The 16,251-nt window shown below is 45.5% G+C and overlaps 1 protein-coding gene across 1 annotated transcript; it reads right to left on the bottom strand.

Moving 5' to 3' along the window:
* Nucleotides 1-4,307: 4,307 nt before the first annotated feature.
* Nucleotides 4,308-15,825, bottom strand: SEC61A1 (SEC61 translocon subunit alpha 1). Its single transcript, XM_072347400.1, has 12 exons — nt 15,688-15,825; nt 14,544-14,611; nt 14,126-14,191; nt 13,945-14,023; nt 12,994-13,125; nt 12,158-12,267; nt 11,801-11,954; nt 11,219-11,379; nt 10,814-11,011; nt 10,210-10,401; nt 8,720-8,796; nt 4,308-7,903 (listed from the first exon to the last, which is right to left on the bottom strand). Exons 1-12 carry the CDS (start codon nt 15,692-15,694, stop codon nt 7,717-7,719), a joined length of 1,431 nt encoding a protein of 476 aa, XP_072203501.1. The 5' UTR covers nt 15,695-15,825; the 3' UTR covers nt 4,308-7,716.
* Between the last annotated feature and the right edge of the window lie 426 nt (nt 15,826-16,251).

The raw sequence follows: 16,251 nt of genomic DNA, 5'->3' as shown, positions 1-16,251 counted from the left end.
TCTCAGAACACAGCTCAACAAGCACACGTGGGGGGCACACGCAGCCCTGCCTACAGGACGGTACCCCCACATCCCACCCTCCACAAGAAGCCCCGGGGAGCGCGAGGCTCCCGCCAACACCTGAGCTACAGGCTGGCCCGCCTGGCAGCAGCACAACACCACCAACATCTTGTTTCAGGGAGCCCAGGGACCAACCTCGACCCACCGAGCGGGGAGGTCACCACACAAACAAATAGTACCTCAACCTGCACCCTCTGACGGGGCAGGGAGGGGTCATTCCCACCAACTGGATGGCTAAAGCAGCCCGGCTGCAACACGGCAGCCTCCCCATACCTGATTACAGGGGGGGCAGGCCACTTGGGGGACAGGTGGCTTCGTGGCTTGGGACTCACACAAGGACAGGCCCGAGCCCTGGCTACAGGGCGGCCTTGCCACTGAACTAAAGTGTGGCTCTGATCTGTACTAACTAAAAGGGAAGGCGACAGGACACTCGCCGCGCTCGTGGGACTAAGTGGGAACACCCCTTTTGTGGCATACACCAAAGTCCTCCATTCCCCCCTAGGAAGCCGAAGCTAAGCTGCAGCCATCTTTGGGGTGTCCTAAAGGGAAAGTTCAGTCGCTCAGTCACTCCACAAACACAATCAAGGAAAGGGAGGGAACACACACACACAGATGCAACTTTCCAGAAGGGAAGGACAACACGGTGCAGCCGACACCTGGGAATAAACCCGCAACCACGAGCAACAGACAAGAGCCTGTGACCTCTACCTAGGCTGCACGGAGGCCACAGACCTCAACGTGCCAAGGGGCTTCCCAGCTATAGACAAAGGCCAAATGCCCTGACGCACACCCCGAGTACGGGGCCGTCACATTGACACGCCACCTCCAGGCAACGATGCCGAGGGGCCAGGGGAGGAAGAGGGGCAGGGAAGAGGCACTACCCTGGTTACAGGGACACCTCGGGGTCCAGCTAGCTCCGTTTCCCACTCAGGTGCGGAGAGGTGGCTTTCGCCCTTCGTTACAGGGGGCCACGCTCCCCAGGCAGCCAAAGGAGTAGCAAGGCAAAAGGCCAACTATAGAAAAGACCCGAGCCCTGATTACAGGGAGGATCGCCCAGCACAAAGCCGGCCTGGACACTTATGGCGCCGGCAACGCTCTACTCAAATGTGACTATGCCCCTGCTAACGGGACAGGTGCTTTGCCCAGGAGCCTTTCTCCTTCCCCCCCGCATCTGCACGCTTCAGCTTCCTCTTCTTGCTTGCTCCTGCCTCCAGGTCCCCCGTGCCGCCTCTTCTTTCTTCCGCAGCAGCTCCTGAAACATTAACGGGGACACCATTAGTCATGCGGAACTCCAAGCCCCCCACCGGAAGGAAAAGAGAATCTCCACATCGCAAAGGAACTCGGCAAGTGACCACCCAGCCGAGGACGGCTTTGCATTCCCCTTTTTCTCTATTTTTATTGGAAGGTCACCAAACCTCAATACAGTAATTGTTCTATGCTACGTCAATCAGTTTGCCATCTTGACTCTTCTGAATTGAGATTATGACCTTTTTACAGGGACAGGTCTCATATTCCTTTCCTCATATGGTGCTTTTGAGATTCACGTTCACATAAATTCACCTTATTTCTCATTTAGCAGTTGATGACATCATATCAGCATGAAGTTACAAGGAAGATTTCCTACTTGTTACATCTATTACCATGTATCGCCTTAAAGTACTATACAGAATCTGACATTCAAATGTGAAGTTTTGTCTGAGCATATACCCTTTCTCTTCTATAGAGCTTTTTTAATACATTTATTTTCTTATACCCAGGAGCAACACTTTAGTGCTTCTCCCTTTTCATCGTCAGTGCACATCTCATGCCGTCCCCCCCCATTCCTATCTTCCCGTTATTGAGGAAGAAAAAAAGAAAAAAAAAAAAAAAGTTTTTTTCAACACGGCGATTGCTGTTGATATTGCTTTATTATTGCTGCTCACTGTTGCTTCGAAGCGTCCTCTTCCACGTGGCATCATGCCACTCTTGGCGTGCCTCCACCCTTCTTCTTTGAGAGGTTTCAGAGATCTCACCCCTCGGAGCCCGCCCAGACACCCCGGATCCATCCACCCGCCCGCCATCAGAGCTCATGAGACGGCCCCGGACCCAGCTCCTTCTGCTCACCAGCCGTCGGAGCCCGCGTGACTGCCCTGGCTCCCACTGCCCTCTTTTGGAGCCCACGCGGTAGCGGCGGCTGCCGCAGTCGCGGCCCCGACCCACCTCCGGCCCGGCGCGGCCCGGCCCCAGCCCACCTCCGGCCCGGCCCCGACCCACCTCCGGCCCGGCCCCGACCCACCTCCGGCCCGGCGCGGCCCGGCCCCGACCCACCTCCGGCCCGGCGCGGCCCGGCCCCGACCCACCTCCGGCCCGGCGCGGCCCGGACCCGACCCACCTCCGGCCCGGCGCGGCCCGGACCCGACCCACCTCCGGCCCGGCGCGGCCCGGACCCGACCCACCTCCGGCCCGGCGCGGCCCGGACCCGACCCACCTCCGGCCCGGCGCGGCCCGGACCCGACCCACCTCCGGCCCGGCGCGGCCCGGACCCGACCCACCTCCGGCCCGGCGCGGCCCGGACCCGACCCACCTCCGGCCCGGCGCGGCCCGGACCCGACCCACCTCCGGCCCGGCGCGGCCCGGACCCGACCCACCTCCGGCCCGGCGCGGCCCGGACCCGACCCACCTCCGGCCCGGCGCGGCCCGGACCCGACCCACCTCCGGCCCGGCGCGGCCCGGACCCGACCCACCTCCGGCCCGGCGCGGCCCGGACCCGACCCACCTCCGGCCCGGCGCGGCCCGGACCCGACCCACCTCCGGCCCGGCGCGGCCCGGACCCGACCCACCTCCGGCCCGGCGCGGCCCGGACCCGACCCACCTCCGGCCCGGCGCGGCCCGGACCCGACCCAGCTGTTCCCCAGCCCCGCCCGCACCTCGGCTCTGGAGACCGCTTGCCGCCCGTGCCGCCTCCTCCTCCTCCGCCGCCGCCGCCGCCGCCTTTCCCTCACAGCACCCAGTGCCTTCTCACACGCTGAGGAGAACGTCTGACTCACCTTCTCTCGCGCGCACCTTTTATAGCTGTCTCTCATGAAGCGCGCCAACCAATCAGAACCCAGAATGCCGCTGTTGCTTGCCGCCGCTTTTCTTCCCGCCTCTGTTCTTCCCGCCTCTTTCTCTTTCCCCCTCAGCGTTCCCGCCCTTTCCAGCTGAGGGCAGCCAGGCCGGGGTCACCTGGAGGTCACCTGATGGCCACCTGTGGGTCCCGTTGCCGCCCGCCCCCTCAGTGCAGCGCAGCCCCACAGGTGTCTCCCTCACAGCCCCATCACAGCTCCCCCCTCTGCCCCCACAGCAAAAACCCCTGAGCTCACAGATACTGTTACTAAGGGAAAAGGGTACCTGACAGACTAAGGATATTATTTGTTTTGTAGAGAGGCTTGTATTTTTTAACTTCTTTACACATCCTGTTTTCTGTTGATTGTTACTTTAAAAAGTTTCAAAATATCTGAAGATCAAGATTTTCTGATTTTCTTAAGCAAGTGTTCTTTTTAGGCACTTAGGAAAAAATCTTAGTTTTTATACAAAGAAAGAAAACATATATGAGAAAATGCATTCCAACAACCAAACTGTTAGAAGCTCCTAGAGATTTTGGGCCAAACCCTTTTGGTTCCCCCTTACCTTGATCTTATCTCACATTAAGGCCAAAAAGTTATAGAAACTTCCTTGACAATTTATTCTATAGCTTACCTGTTTACAGAAGAAAATATACATTTTTTAAGTGCCATTTAAAAATATTGGCTGTATAGAAGCTCTTTGCCCTATGCAAGCTGTTTTTCCTCCTTTAAGCAGAGCGCACCTTCACAGCACAGAGCATGATTTCAGAAGTGATAATTATTACAAAAACACAAAAGCATGGGAATACGAGGCACTTCTTCAAGAAAAATAAGAATAATTAGAACAGACACTGTTCACTGCTCAGGGGGGATTACAAACCAAAGTAAAACACAGGGCTGGCAAAATCGTGGTAATTCACGGTCTTAATTTAATAAAACAATAGTAGAATCCACTTGAGTAGCATGAAATTCAAAAGCCTTTGGTCAGACTGGAACATTGTGCACTGGCTGGCACATGTTTGGAAAGATACTAAAGTGTAACTCTGTGTTAAACACTGTCAAAATACAACATGACAGCCAGCTGGATGAGTAGGAGAATGTAAACACTCAGACCCAGGACAGCAGGGCTGGGTTTGGGTTAGGCACTGAGAGAAAGTTCAGACAATATTTATACCTACTTTGAGTATTCAAATTAATTTCCATGGGGACATCACTTGATTAATGTGAGCTGTACAGAAGTCATCTCGTTTCCATTTATATTCCATCCCATATTTAATATATGATCCAAGAGATACTGCACTATGCTGTGTTACTTTAATCACTGTCCTTTCCTATTGTATTCAGGACTGTTCAAGTAAAAAATAAATAAATAAATAAATAAATAAAAATCCACAGGAAAAGACTGTACTAACCCCTTTTCACCTACAGTTTGATACTGAAGAACAGCAAAATCAAGGGAGCACAGCGATGAAGCACTCCACAAAGCAGAGCAACAACCATTATAGCTGTGGAAAAAAAAAAACACTTTGGCTACAAAAGCCAACAGAGTTTTGAAGTTTGCTAAACAATGGGATCTTTTTCTGTCTCAAAACTCCATGGACAAGGAGATAAGGCCTTGGGAATACACCAACTGTTATATAAACTGGGAGACTTTTACAGCTTCCTGAATAGCAGAGGGATATCAAACACTCGTTGCTTAAGTGGCAAAAGCTTTACAAGCTTTCACGTGGATTCTGCAGAGCAAAAGGAGCAGCTGTGCAAGGACTTCCCCTGGAAATACTACCATCCCAAAAAGGACCTCATGCACTGCCTGATGTTGGCATTTCAAGTAGCTGTCCAGTGCATGGCTCCTTTTTACATAACCTCAATGACTGGGGATGATGTATATGATTACATAACAGTCCCACAGTAATCAGTTACTCCTAATGCAAATTTCTTAGAAATGACTTTATAAACAACCAGGATTCAGCCAAGGCTCCTGCAAAGGGTGTTCAAATGAATTAGCTTTGAAGGGACCTTAGGCAGATCACTGTCAGTCCTCCAACCTCATCGGGACATCACCAACCCTTGACTTGTAGTGCTCTAACTAGTTCCCTATTATTTTGACAGCTATAACAAAAGACAAGCCCTGTTACAAAGGCTGCTTTTGTTGAACCCCATGCATCATGACTTCACTTTCCCACTATTCACTTGTGCAGCACCTTTTGAAACGTAACACTTCTGGAACAGGAAAGCCTAGAGGAAGGAGAAAGGCGCTGTTACTTTAATAACAAGCTCATTCTTGAGAGGTCTTGAAGCAAATACCACCTTTTTTTGTTTTACACTGAACAGCCCTTTTTCCAGTATCTTGGGCAGGTTACAGTACCCCACGTTCATTAGGATCATGGTATTCAAAGCAGCAGATTCAAGCATTAGCTCCAAAGATGTACTTTATTTCATTATAAAGCAGATTGTTTAGGCATTGTTCTGTGAACACCCACTGTATGATCAGCAGGTCCCGCTCCCAGGACACAGCTGCTCAATAACAAAAGACTCCAGCACTGGACAACAAAAATACAGATGCATAGAACAAGTGCTGCTCAGACACTCGGGAGCTGATGGCCTAAACAGCAACCAGTGAGAACAGATGATATGGTCAAAAAATACACGTCCAGCTCCAGCCCAGCCAGAACTGCACACCCAGAAGTGGAGTCCTTTTTATTACAAATAAAAGAAAAAAAAGGAAAAAAAATATCACATTGGACTTTTTGAATCCCAAAGAAAAAGAACCACACCATACTCCCTCCCTCTCCAGTCAGTCACCTTTAACTGTCCCTGGTTTCACAACCAAATCGCACCACGACATGCTTGTACTTCATAAACAAAACCAACCAGGAGAATGACAGAAAGCAGTGTGGCTCAATAGTGAACAGCTGGCAGTGAGCGTTTCAGATGCTTTATCCCAATCCTTGTGTTCATTTTCCCCGCTGTGATCCTTCCGCCGAGGCCTTCACTTCAACAGACAGGTGTATTTCGTCCTGAATTTGCAGAATTCCCATGCATTTGGTATTTGAGCTCAGTGCATTAACAAGGGCTTCTGGGTGTCATCTGTGCTTCTTGGGAATGTAAGAGTCCCATCACTCTGAGCAGAAGCAGTGAGTCATACACTGCTGGCACAACATGCATACATGGCATGGCGAAGCCGTGTGCAGAAACATCCCAACATCACAGCTTCTAATCCTGGTTTCCACGTTGCCCAATACTGACTTCAAAAAGACTGACAAGACCCGTACACAGATATTTGCATTTGGTCCTGGGCACCTAATTAGTACTGACAATTTAAATGGAAAATAAAGGATTATTCTGGTCCATTAATGCCTTTCACTCTAACTTCTCCATTTTTAAGGTACAATGGAAAAAAAAAAAAAGGGGTCCCAATGGCTTCTGTAGAAGTACTTTTCAGTGCACCATCCAGGTCAACACAGTTATATGATGGAAAAGGCTCCTCTGCATAACTGTAAGAATTACTCGACAAGAGTCTCATGTCTACAGCTAGATACAAGATCTATAGGAAAAAAGCCATCCTCTTTACACTCATTTGTATGAGCATGACTCAAAATGCACCAGATGCATAGACACAGTCAGGTAACACCCTGATAACTATAAGACCAGAATTCTTAAAATTGATGAAACCTCCCTTTAGCAAAGGTTACAAACTGATTTGCATCTGAGTTTCCATAGCACGTGTTCCTTTCAGCTACCATCAGAATTAGAATTGCTACAGCTAATGGCAAGGGAATCTAATCAAAAGGTTTTTACTAAACTGTGGTACTACCAAGTTTCAAAGATGCCATTCCTTAAGCACAGATGCTGGCACAACCTCAACTGACCTGAGTTTTCTGCTTACAGAGAAGAGTGATGGGGAAGAACACATTCTCTTACCAAAACTTGACAAGCCTCAAGTCAATATTTGAGATCTGTCAAGGTCCAGCTCAGTCATTACAAGGCGTCTAGAATTAGCGTTGCTATTTAGAGTGAAAAGAAGCAACTGCCTCTCAAATCTGCCATATTTGAACAAAAATACATCACAAAACTGAACGTAATAAACACAGTTTGTGCTTACAACTGTAGTTATGGATCTCAAGCATTAGAGGGAGAGGTTTTCCCTCACTACTACTGCAATGGAGCTGCAAAAAAATTAAATGGGGGGAAAAAAATCAATTCTGAACATTCAACCTTACTCGGAGTTACTTATTAAAACCTGTAAAGGTTTTGGGTTTACTAATTTTAGAGGGGATAAAAAAGAATATTCACGAGTCACTGAACTAAATCCAATTCAGAGAGCTGATTCTCCTACCACATAATTAAAAAACAATTCCCATTAAAAAATTGTGCACGTTATTCCCCAGCAATTTATAAAATGCAAACAGGGTGCTAGAAAAGTTTGAACATAAGGGAATGCGCTTCAAAAAATGTTATTAAAAGATGCGTTCCTATAGAATGACATTATCAAGTTTACGTTACTTCTTTGCATCTGACTGGATACTTTAGAGAGTGCTGTTCCCTTCTCTCCTGGGTCCATGAGAAGCTCAGTTTAGAAAAGAAGAGCTCCCATACTGCCAACTTCACTCTGTTCCTTGACAAATATTTCAAAGTACTGATAAATGATGGTGACAGCCAGCAAGATTCCAGTTCCAGACCCAATTGCCCCGAGGAAGTCTGCCAGCACAGAGAGGGCACCAATACAGAGGCCACCAAATGCAGCAGCTGTTGGAATGTACCTGTAAAACAAGTGTGAATACAAAAGGTGCTATTAGAATTTGCTCAGGATTATGGTCAATGTAATAGGATTATCATTGCATGGGAACCATAGAATGTATCTAAATTGAGGAGATGGGTGTTTCCTAGGAAGCTGGTCCCACTAAGAAAAATGATAACACAGATAACCTAAACCATGCTAGCATACTCTCTTCTGGTATAGATCCACTAAGTGCAAGGTTGTGCACTAGTACCAGTCTACCAAGTAAGGAAAGAAAACTCAGCTGGCCAGGAAGGAAAAGTGTGCTGAGAAGAGAAGGCATTTCAGTCTACCAGGTAAGCAAGCATATATTAATGGATATTGAATCTTCAAGACATTTCCAGATGACTGAAATCTAAAGTTGCAATAAAACATCTGTAACATGATTCACCTAGAGATCAATCTCCGCTTGCCTCTACACCTACTGGATTTAAGTAGCTGCCCATTTCAGAGAGGAGTACATAGAAAACAGCACTCTTAAGACATGTGAACAATTTAAAAATGCTGTTCATCAGCGTGAAGTAAAGAACACTTCCACCCTCATTACTAACTGCCCTATAGAAGCAGACAAAAGGTAAAAAAAAACAAGCAAATAAAAGCTGTGGAGTTCAGGATGGTTTCTAACTGCAAGGCAACAACATTCTGCTGTGCAAGTCCAGCTACTAATGAGGGGCAGTACTCCACACCCATGTAAAGAACATTGAAGCTTAAAAAACAGCCAGAAAATGTCCATCTAGGCAAAGTCTGCAATGTGTTTTCCTATACTTTGCATAAGCATCTTGTGAAGTGCATAGCTCACCTGTTTAGTTCGTGTACCATTGAGGTTTCTCTGTGGCCTCGCATTACCATCTGCTGCTCTTTCAATTGTTTGGCAACCTGTATTGAATAAAGGAGTTAAGTCAGGTTAGTACTGTTAGCCAAGCATACGGAATCTAACACTACAGGAGACCAGAGCCAGACATGTCAGTGAGTCATGGGGTATTTTTTTGTGTTTTATTTTTATATTGTTCGTCTGACTTAAAAATAGCCAGTATTTTAACTTGGGATAATCTAGATTGCAGTCAGAGGCAATTCTCCATACTGTCAATTATGCAAAGCCCCTTGGATGATTCTAGTCCTCCTGAGAAAACAAAAACATGGAAACCAGTGGCTGTCCCACATACTACTCCTGTTACACTATTACTGTTCCCACACTACATACAGTTCCTGTTTTAGCACCAACTCTCTGCTCTCTCCTGGTTAGGGTTTAGTTGATGTTGTCAAAACCATCTCATGAAGTCTACATTCCAACAGTTTCCCACACTCAGCAGAGCTACTTATGAGACTACATTAGAAGGGAAAGGACTGAGAAAGGATCCCTTCTTGGAACACTGTTCTTAAGTGGTATTTCTGCAAGTGGATGAGATTACAACTGAGCCCTGCTGACATCTAATAACTACTGATAGGAACTGAAACTCTTGTAGGTGAGCTTCTAAAGCTGCCTGACACCCAATTAAATGTACTTTCAGATGATTAAGCATATGCTGTTAATTCTCACCATGCAACTATTACATATTTGTTAAAGAATGGATTAAGCCATTCCATATGGCTGTCAAACTTAATCTCCTGCCAAAAACCATACAATACAAATACACCACAATGACAACCGTTTTCCATTTTGTTTTCCAATTCCAATTGGAAAATTATATAGTTGCTGAATATCAAACACCTTGGAGCAAATGGAAGTTTAAGAAGCCACACATATGTTAATGCACTGAACTGTATTCTCAGTTATCAGAACTTTTAAGTTAAAAATAAAAACTTCTTGTTAATCTTCTGTCAAAACAAAAGATGAGCTCTTTATGCCAGAAATGGACACGTAAGTTTTACCTGCAGGTTCCTAAATGGCAACTGCCTTGTACACACTGCAGTTGTGATTTGACACTAAAATCTTTGAGTGTTTCCTGACCTTTCCTCACACTCATCAGATTTCACGTAGCAGAGTCAAAAGTTTCCTAATGCCAACAAAAAAACCACAACTACACATCTTTTGTTATTGTCACTGCTTTTGAGAAAGCAGTAAAGAGAACAGGCAAAAAGAAATAAATCAAACATTGCATTGTGCTCTCAATTGTTTTTGTAAAGCTCTTTCCAATGCAAAAATCAAAATCACTATTCACGCAAATGATAAAAAATTACTGTGAAGATCACCAGCTTAACAGTAACTTCAGAAGAATTCAGTATGTATATCTTGCAACAGACCAGCTGTTTTTATCAAGATACTTCCATCATTTATCATTTTAAACTTACATCTTTGGCAGAGGAGCCAGAGACTTCAATCCACGTTTTAGAGAAGAAAGCACAGGAACCCAACATAAAAACAATATAAACAACAGCATGGACAGGGTCTTCTAACACTGAAGAAAAGGACTCTGGAGGTGACAGATAATAACAAAGTCCACCAACAGGATAAGCGCGAGCAGGGCCTCCAGCTGAGGTGTCCTACAAAAAAGGAAGCAATCAGTCACCAATTTGCTTGCTGTTTCTCAGTTATGAGATTAATCCTGGGCTCATATTCCACCTTTACATCACTGTATTTTATTATCCTTAGAGAAGCATACACAAATTCAACATTACTATCACAAGCAGTTGCTAATGTGGAAATGGAATACAATTAGGAACATTAAGAACCCCTAGGACAGTAAAGAACAGTGAAAATAAAACAAAGATTCAACATCTACAGCAAGTCTCACACACCATCATCAATTCAACAAATTACTAACCTAAAAGCTTCAGCATACTTATGTGACCACGTACAGAAACATGCCCTAATGCTTACTGAGACCATCTCTCCAAGTATGCCTGTTAATAGCACTCCTACAGTGCTGTATGGAAGATAAAAAGGAATACTCACAGACCAAGTGCCCAGCAGGCTAACCAGTAAATTCCCACTGAAGCGTGCAGAAAGCATCTGGGAGATGACATACAAGTTTGACACCAGGGCAGACTGAAGAATAATAGGAATGTTTGAAGTATAGAACAACTTGATTGGGTAGGTATTGTACTGGCCACGGTAGCGAGCAGATTTAATGGGAAGATCCACTCTGAAACCCTGAAAAATTTCCAAAAGAGAAAAGTCCTTTATTACATCTTGACGACACAAACTCATACAACAGCTCATGAATTGCAAGGGCCAGGCCTTGACAACAACAGACATGCAATTGTTCTTTTGCAAGCATGTCACCTCCTGTAAAAGGGAGCAGATTACACATCAGTTTCCACAGAAAACAGCTTAATAGCCCTCTTTAATCCAACTGACCTGGAAATAAATCACAATTGCAAACACGAAGATGGTGGCAATCAGATTCATGAGGTTAGGGAGATTCTGACGGTAAAAGGCCTCACGAAGAGCTCTGACTTTGTCTGTACGGGTAGCCAGAAGATGGAACAGAGCAATGATGGCACCCTCAAATTCCATGCCTTGGATAGAAAGAGAAAAAAACTGAGTCAAACATGATAGTTTTATCTTTAAATTTCAGTGCTACGTCCACCTCATTTAAGTTTTCTAGCATACAACAGCAACATGGATTGCCTCCTGTCAGGTTTGGAGAATAAGGGGTTTGGAGCAAAGAGTAAGACAAGGAACAGAAAGGAACAGCTGGTACTTGTCAGTAAGCTGGGCAGCAGCTGCAATACAACAGCAGTCATCCCTATCAAGTTTTATGGAGGCACTGTATGACACTCAAGTTCAGGATCAGAAACTGGCATTTTTCACTTTAAGAGATCATTGTACTATTCTATAGAAGAATGTAAAGAGTTGGAATTTTAAAAGGTTATGGGGAGAAGTTGCTGTGTTTATGTTCCACATGACAAAATAATGAAGTTCTGATAGAAGTATTACCTCGTCCCGTGTTCACCGTGGTGGGGCTGAACGCCTTCCACACAATAGTCTCACAGATATTGGTAGCAATGAAGAGAGAGATGCCAGAACCGAGACCATATCCTTTCTGCAGGAGCTCATCCAGGAGCAGAACTATCAATCCAGCAACAAAAAGCTACAGTAAAAACAAACAGGAGCGTTACTCATTTCCTTTTCATTTTTTGTTAAAAAAATTAGTTTCTATTAGAAGATTAGACTACATAGCAGAAAGCAAGCACACTGGTATCTCTTTTCTGCACATGGATAAGGGGACAATCTGTAACACTGACTTCCTTGACCCTTTCAGAGGACAGAAAAGGAGGGAGGAGTAGAAATTACCTGAATTGTGATAAGCAAGCAGATACCGGCGCCCATCTCTGATGGGTCTCCATACATTCCAGTCATTACATAGACAATAGACTGACCGATGGTAATGATCATCCCAAACACTGTAGGATACAAAAAACAAATATGTATTTGTTCTGAAGATTTATGTCTTGGACAACCAGAGAAACATCACACCTTTGTGGATGTTGGGAAGAAATGCATAAGTCACAGAACATTAATGAGCAGGTTAAGTTTGTTCTTTGAAATCCAGCACTGAAAATACAAATATATACAGAGTTCAGAAACATACATTTAGAAACAAGTATTTTTGGTTGAGGATGTTAGGACATTACTTTGGTCGTGATTCTTTCTTTCCAGCAAACAGATCTCTAAGAGCATCAGTGCCACACATTTGAGAATACTCAGACTTCTTTAAAAGCCATTTATCCCATATTGCTAAAGAAGAACCATGCTTGACAGTGTAAGGTAACAACTACTACAGCTAACATCTTCATAGATACTAACTTTTGTAGGTGAACACCAACCAATGTAATTCAAGCTATGGGTCCCCTACACACTGCTTAGTTTCTTTGATGAGACTGCAGTACAAATACCAGCTGCACAGACACTCTTCCTTTACAAACCTATCTGAAGCTGAATGCTAACAAGCCAGAGAACAGCCGGTAAGACTGCTGAAAAGACATCAGTAGTACAGCATGAACACATAGCATGACAGAAGTCCGTAACCTGTAATGAACGCTGGAGTCCAATGCAAGTTTCAACATTCTGTTGTTAATGTTAGACTCTAAATCACTCTACCCTGACATTTAGCATCAGCTGTTACTTACATTTCTGTGCTCCATTGAAGAGAGCTCTGTCCTTTGGGGTGTCACCAACTTCAATGATCTTGGCACCTGCCAAGAGCTGCATGATGAGCCCAGAAGTGACAATAGGGGAAATGCCCAGCTCCATCAATGTACCTGCCAGACACAGGAAGCACAGTGACCTTCAGAGGTGTGTAGGTATGGCACACACCAGTACTTGTTTGACTTTCCACCATGACAGAGATGACACAAAGCTCCAAATATCCACACACGTAAGAGGTTTCCACGATAACAGAAGCTTGTTAAAGTTGGTTAATATGTACTGCAGTAGTCCTCAGTACCTTAAGAATCATATTTGCTGGAAAAGACTTTTGGTGTTGGGAACAGCTTTCTGTATACAAGACAAGGCAGGAATTTGCTTTGTCTTTGATAATCATCAGTAACTTTGTTATTTATTTACAAACAAAAAGCCCAAACATTTTTCAGGAGTGCTCCAAGTCGAGTGCTTACATAATCATCTCACAATTCTTCATTTATGTCCACATTAAAAACTTTTATGATAAACTGAAGTTAATAAAACAACCACAGACTTTAATCTTTGGCGAGGCAGACTCAAAGGCATCATCCAGAGAAACATAACACATGCAAATACAGCTGCAGTATGACTGAGATAGCTTGGAAAGTACACAGAATCCTGTACCAGCAGTCATGGAACTGTGTCTCTCCAACCTCTTCCCCTCACAAAATGCTCCCTCATTTTAGCAAGGAATAGACTGCAGACAGCCACAAAGCCATTCTGTCCATGAAAGTGTGTCTTTCCAATCCTACACTGACATATATTTTTACAACAGATAAAATTACTTTTTCCTCTTTGTTCCACTTCTCATTTCAATAAAATAAAGCACAAATTAAGAACAAATTTGAAAATGCTTTCTTCCACGTTACAAGAATTTTCTCTTGGAAAACTGGCCATACCTCTATTAGAAGCCAGAATCACTCTCATCCAGTAGAATGGATCCGCTGAGTCTGATGACATTATACCAAATAAGGGAATCTGAATATCCAACCAACAGAAGAAAATAGTTGTTAATTAGATACTTTTTAACACCCATTCACCATCTTAATTCTTCCTTAAAAGCACAGGAAAGAAGCATACCTGACAACATACTAAGAAGATGAAGAGTGTGATAGCTGTCCATAGTACCTTTTCCTTAAACTGAATCTAAAGGAAAAACAAAACAACACATTGAAGAGGATAAAGCAGTTAATATAGCAAGATCGCGTCAATCGGTAAACTTTCACTCTGACATCCTAAAGTGCATTTTATTTTCTTCTGAAGGGACAAAGTGTAGGACACTGAATAAAATCATTCATTCTTTCACCCCTTCTGCACCACATGCAGCCAAATCTTTTTTGAACCTTCAATCCAAATAAGCAAGTCTGTGTAAGTTAAAGGTAGTTCTAGCACTTCCACAGAGATGTGGCCTTTGTCATTCTCCCTGCAACGCCAACTAAGATGCAAACATCCTATATTACACAAACAGAAACTTCTGAATGAACTTTCACCAACTTACCTTCCGTTCTGGCTTCTGGATTTCAGGCAGGATAACACAGAAGGGCTTGATTACTTCAAGAAATTTTACTGTAAGGAAATTAGTTAAAAGGCAAAGTAAGCACACAGAAAGAAAGAACAACGGGAGAAGCTCAACTGAATGTTGCATTCAAGAAAAAAAGTTGTCTTTTTTTGCTGCTTTCTTTTAAATTCTCACAACGAGGTACATAGAAAAGATAAGTGGAAAATGCATTGGAAACAGGGAAGAACAAAGAAAAGAAAGAACAAATCTAGAGCTTTCTGCTTTTAACAAGTAGGATGGCAGCACAGAAAAACTGCTGCTGTTTTGCACAAGTTTACATCTTCTTAACCTAACAACACTTCTCAAGTAACAGTATTTAACAACTACAATACTCAAGATAGGTTAAAATCAGAGGTTACTTTCAGGCCATACAGCTGAAGAGTTCCTCCACAATGTCCACACACACAGTGTTCTACGTCAAGTCACTTTACAGAACTGCCCCTGCAATGATCTCCCCCTGCTCACAAGGACACGTTCCTTGATCGGAAAACTCAAAGCTGCCTCAGTTTTAGAAAAAAGAAAAACAAAACAAAATAGGAATATGGGCAAAATCACAAGTCGGAGCAACCACACACAACTGACTCCGAACACAGTTAATGCTCAACTTCTCAAGGCCAGGCTCAGACTCCACGTGGATTTGGGGATGCAGCAGAATGGAAACTCCCAGTGGCTGCCCACTTCCATACAGAAGGCAGCGACTCCATAACGCTGTATGACATCAGAAACTGCTCCAGTTCAATTCATTAGCTGCCCACAAGCTATGCTTTCAATACCTTGATGAAGGCGTAGGAGAGGCTCACAGCTGATAACATACAGATTACCTAAGACGCTTTTCTAAAGGCTCTTCCTTACTTTCTGCCAGGAGGAAGCTGCCATGCCCAGGAAACAAGCATTTCACTCAAGAACAAGGAAGGCAGAGGGAGCCTGCACAGCTCAGGGAGGTGCACGCCCGCCCTGCGAGGCCTGGCCGCAAAGGGAGCGCGCAGCTCCAGGTCCCACGGGCTCGGGCAGAGCAGCAGCAGCACCCCCGCCCGCCCCTACACCCACACAGAGCTCAGCCCCATCCAGACGCCCCAATACTCACTCCCCATGGCGGTCGGGGACGGGAGCGCGGAGCGCGGCGGCGGCTGGCCGGGAGGGACACGTCAGGACTGAGCCTGGCCGGCCCACTGCGCTTCCGCTTCCGCTTCCTGCCACGCGCCGCTGTCCGCACTGCGCAGGCGCTGTCCGTTTCCTCCGAGCCAGCAAATCGCCTACAACTCCCAGCATGCGCCGCGCCCGCCAGGAAATACTGATGCCTATTGGCTCCACGTGAGCGAAAGCAACCAATCGGGAGGCAGTCTGGGAGTTGTAGTCGGCTCCCCTGGCCGCCATCTTGTCGTGGCGTCATACGGTCGCCAAGCACCGTGCCCACTAACCACGGCCCTCGGTGCCACATCTGCCCTATAAGTGAACCTGGGGCTGGGTTTAACACAGATGGAGAAAGCTGAGCCTCTTGTGAAATACAAAGCGTTGGTAGAAAGCTGCAGCACAGTGCCTTGTGCGATTGGACTCCGACAAGTGAAAAGCAGTCCCATTGACCTCTTCTTTCTAAGAGTAACATAACGCCCTGTCTGCTTTCCAGGCATTTAGAGAGGGGCTTATTGCT

Source organism: Excalfactoria chinensis, chromosome 12 (assembly GCF_039878825.1).
Source record: "Excalfactoria chinensis isolate bCotChi1 chromosome 12, bCotChi1.hap2, whole genome shotgun sequence".
NCBI classification, from domain to species: domain Eukaryota; kingdom Metazoa; phylum Chordata; class Aves; order Galliformes; family Phasianidae; genus Excalfactoria; species Excalfactoria chinensis.
The sequence above is the reverse complement of the archived record's forward strand: the minus strand, read 5'-3'. Positions and strand labels throughout refer to the sequence as shown.

What these genes read in the sequence shown, in the direction of transcription:
- SEC61A1 (XM_072347400.1), bottom strand. An exon ending in TCTTCTTAGTATGTTGTCAG is followed by an intron (nt 14,024 to 14,125) that starts GTATGCTTCTTT and finishes TTGGATATTCAG; the next exon opens with ATTCCCTTATTTGGTATAAT. An exon ending in GCCTGCTGGGCACTTGGTCT is followed by an intron (nt 10,402 to 10,813) that starts GTGAGTATTCCT and finishes CCTTTTTTGTAG; the next exon opens with GACACCTCAGCTGGAGGCCC.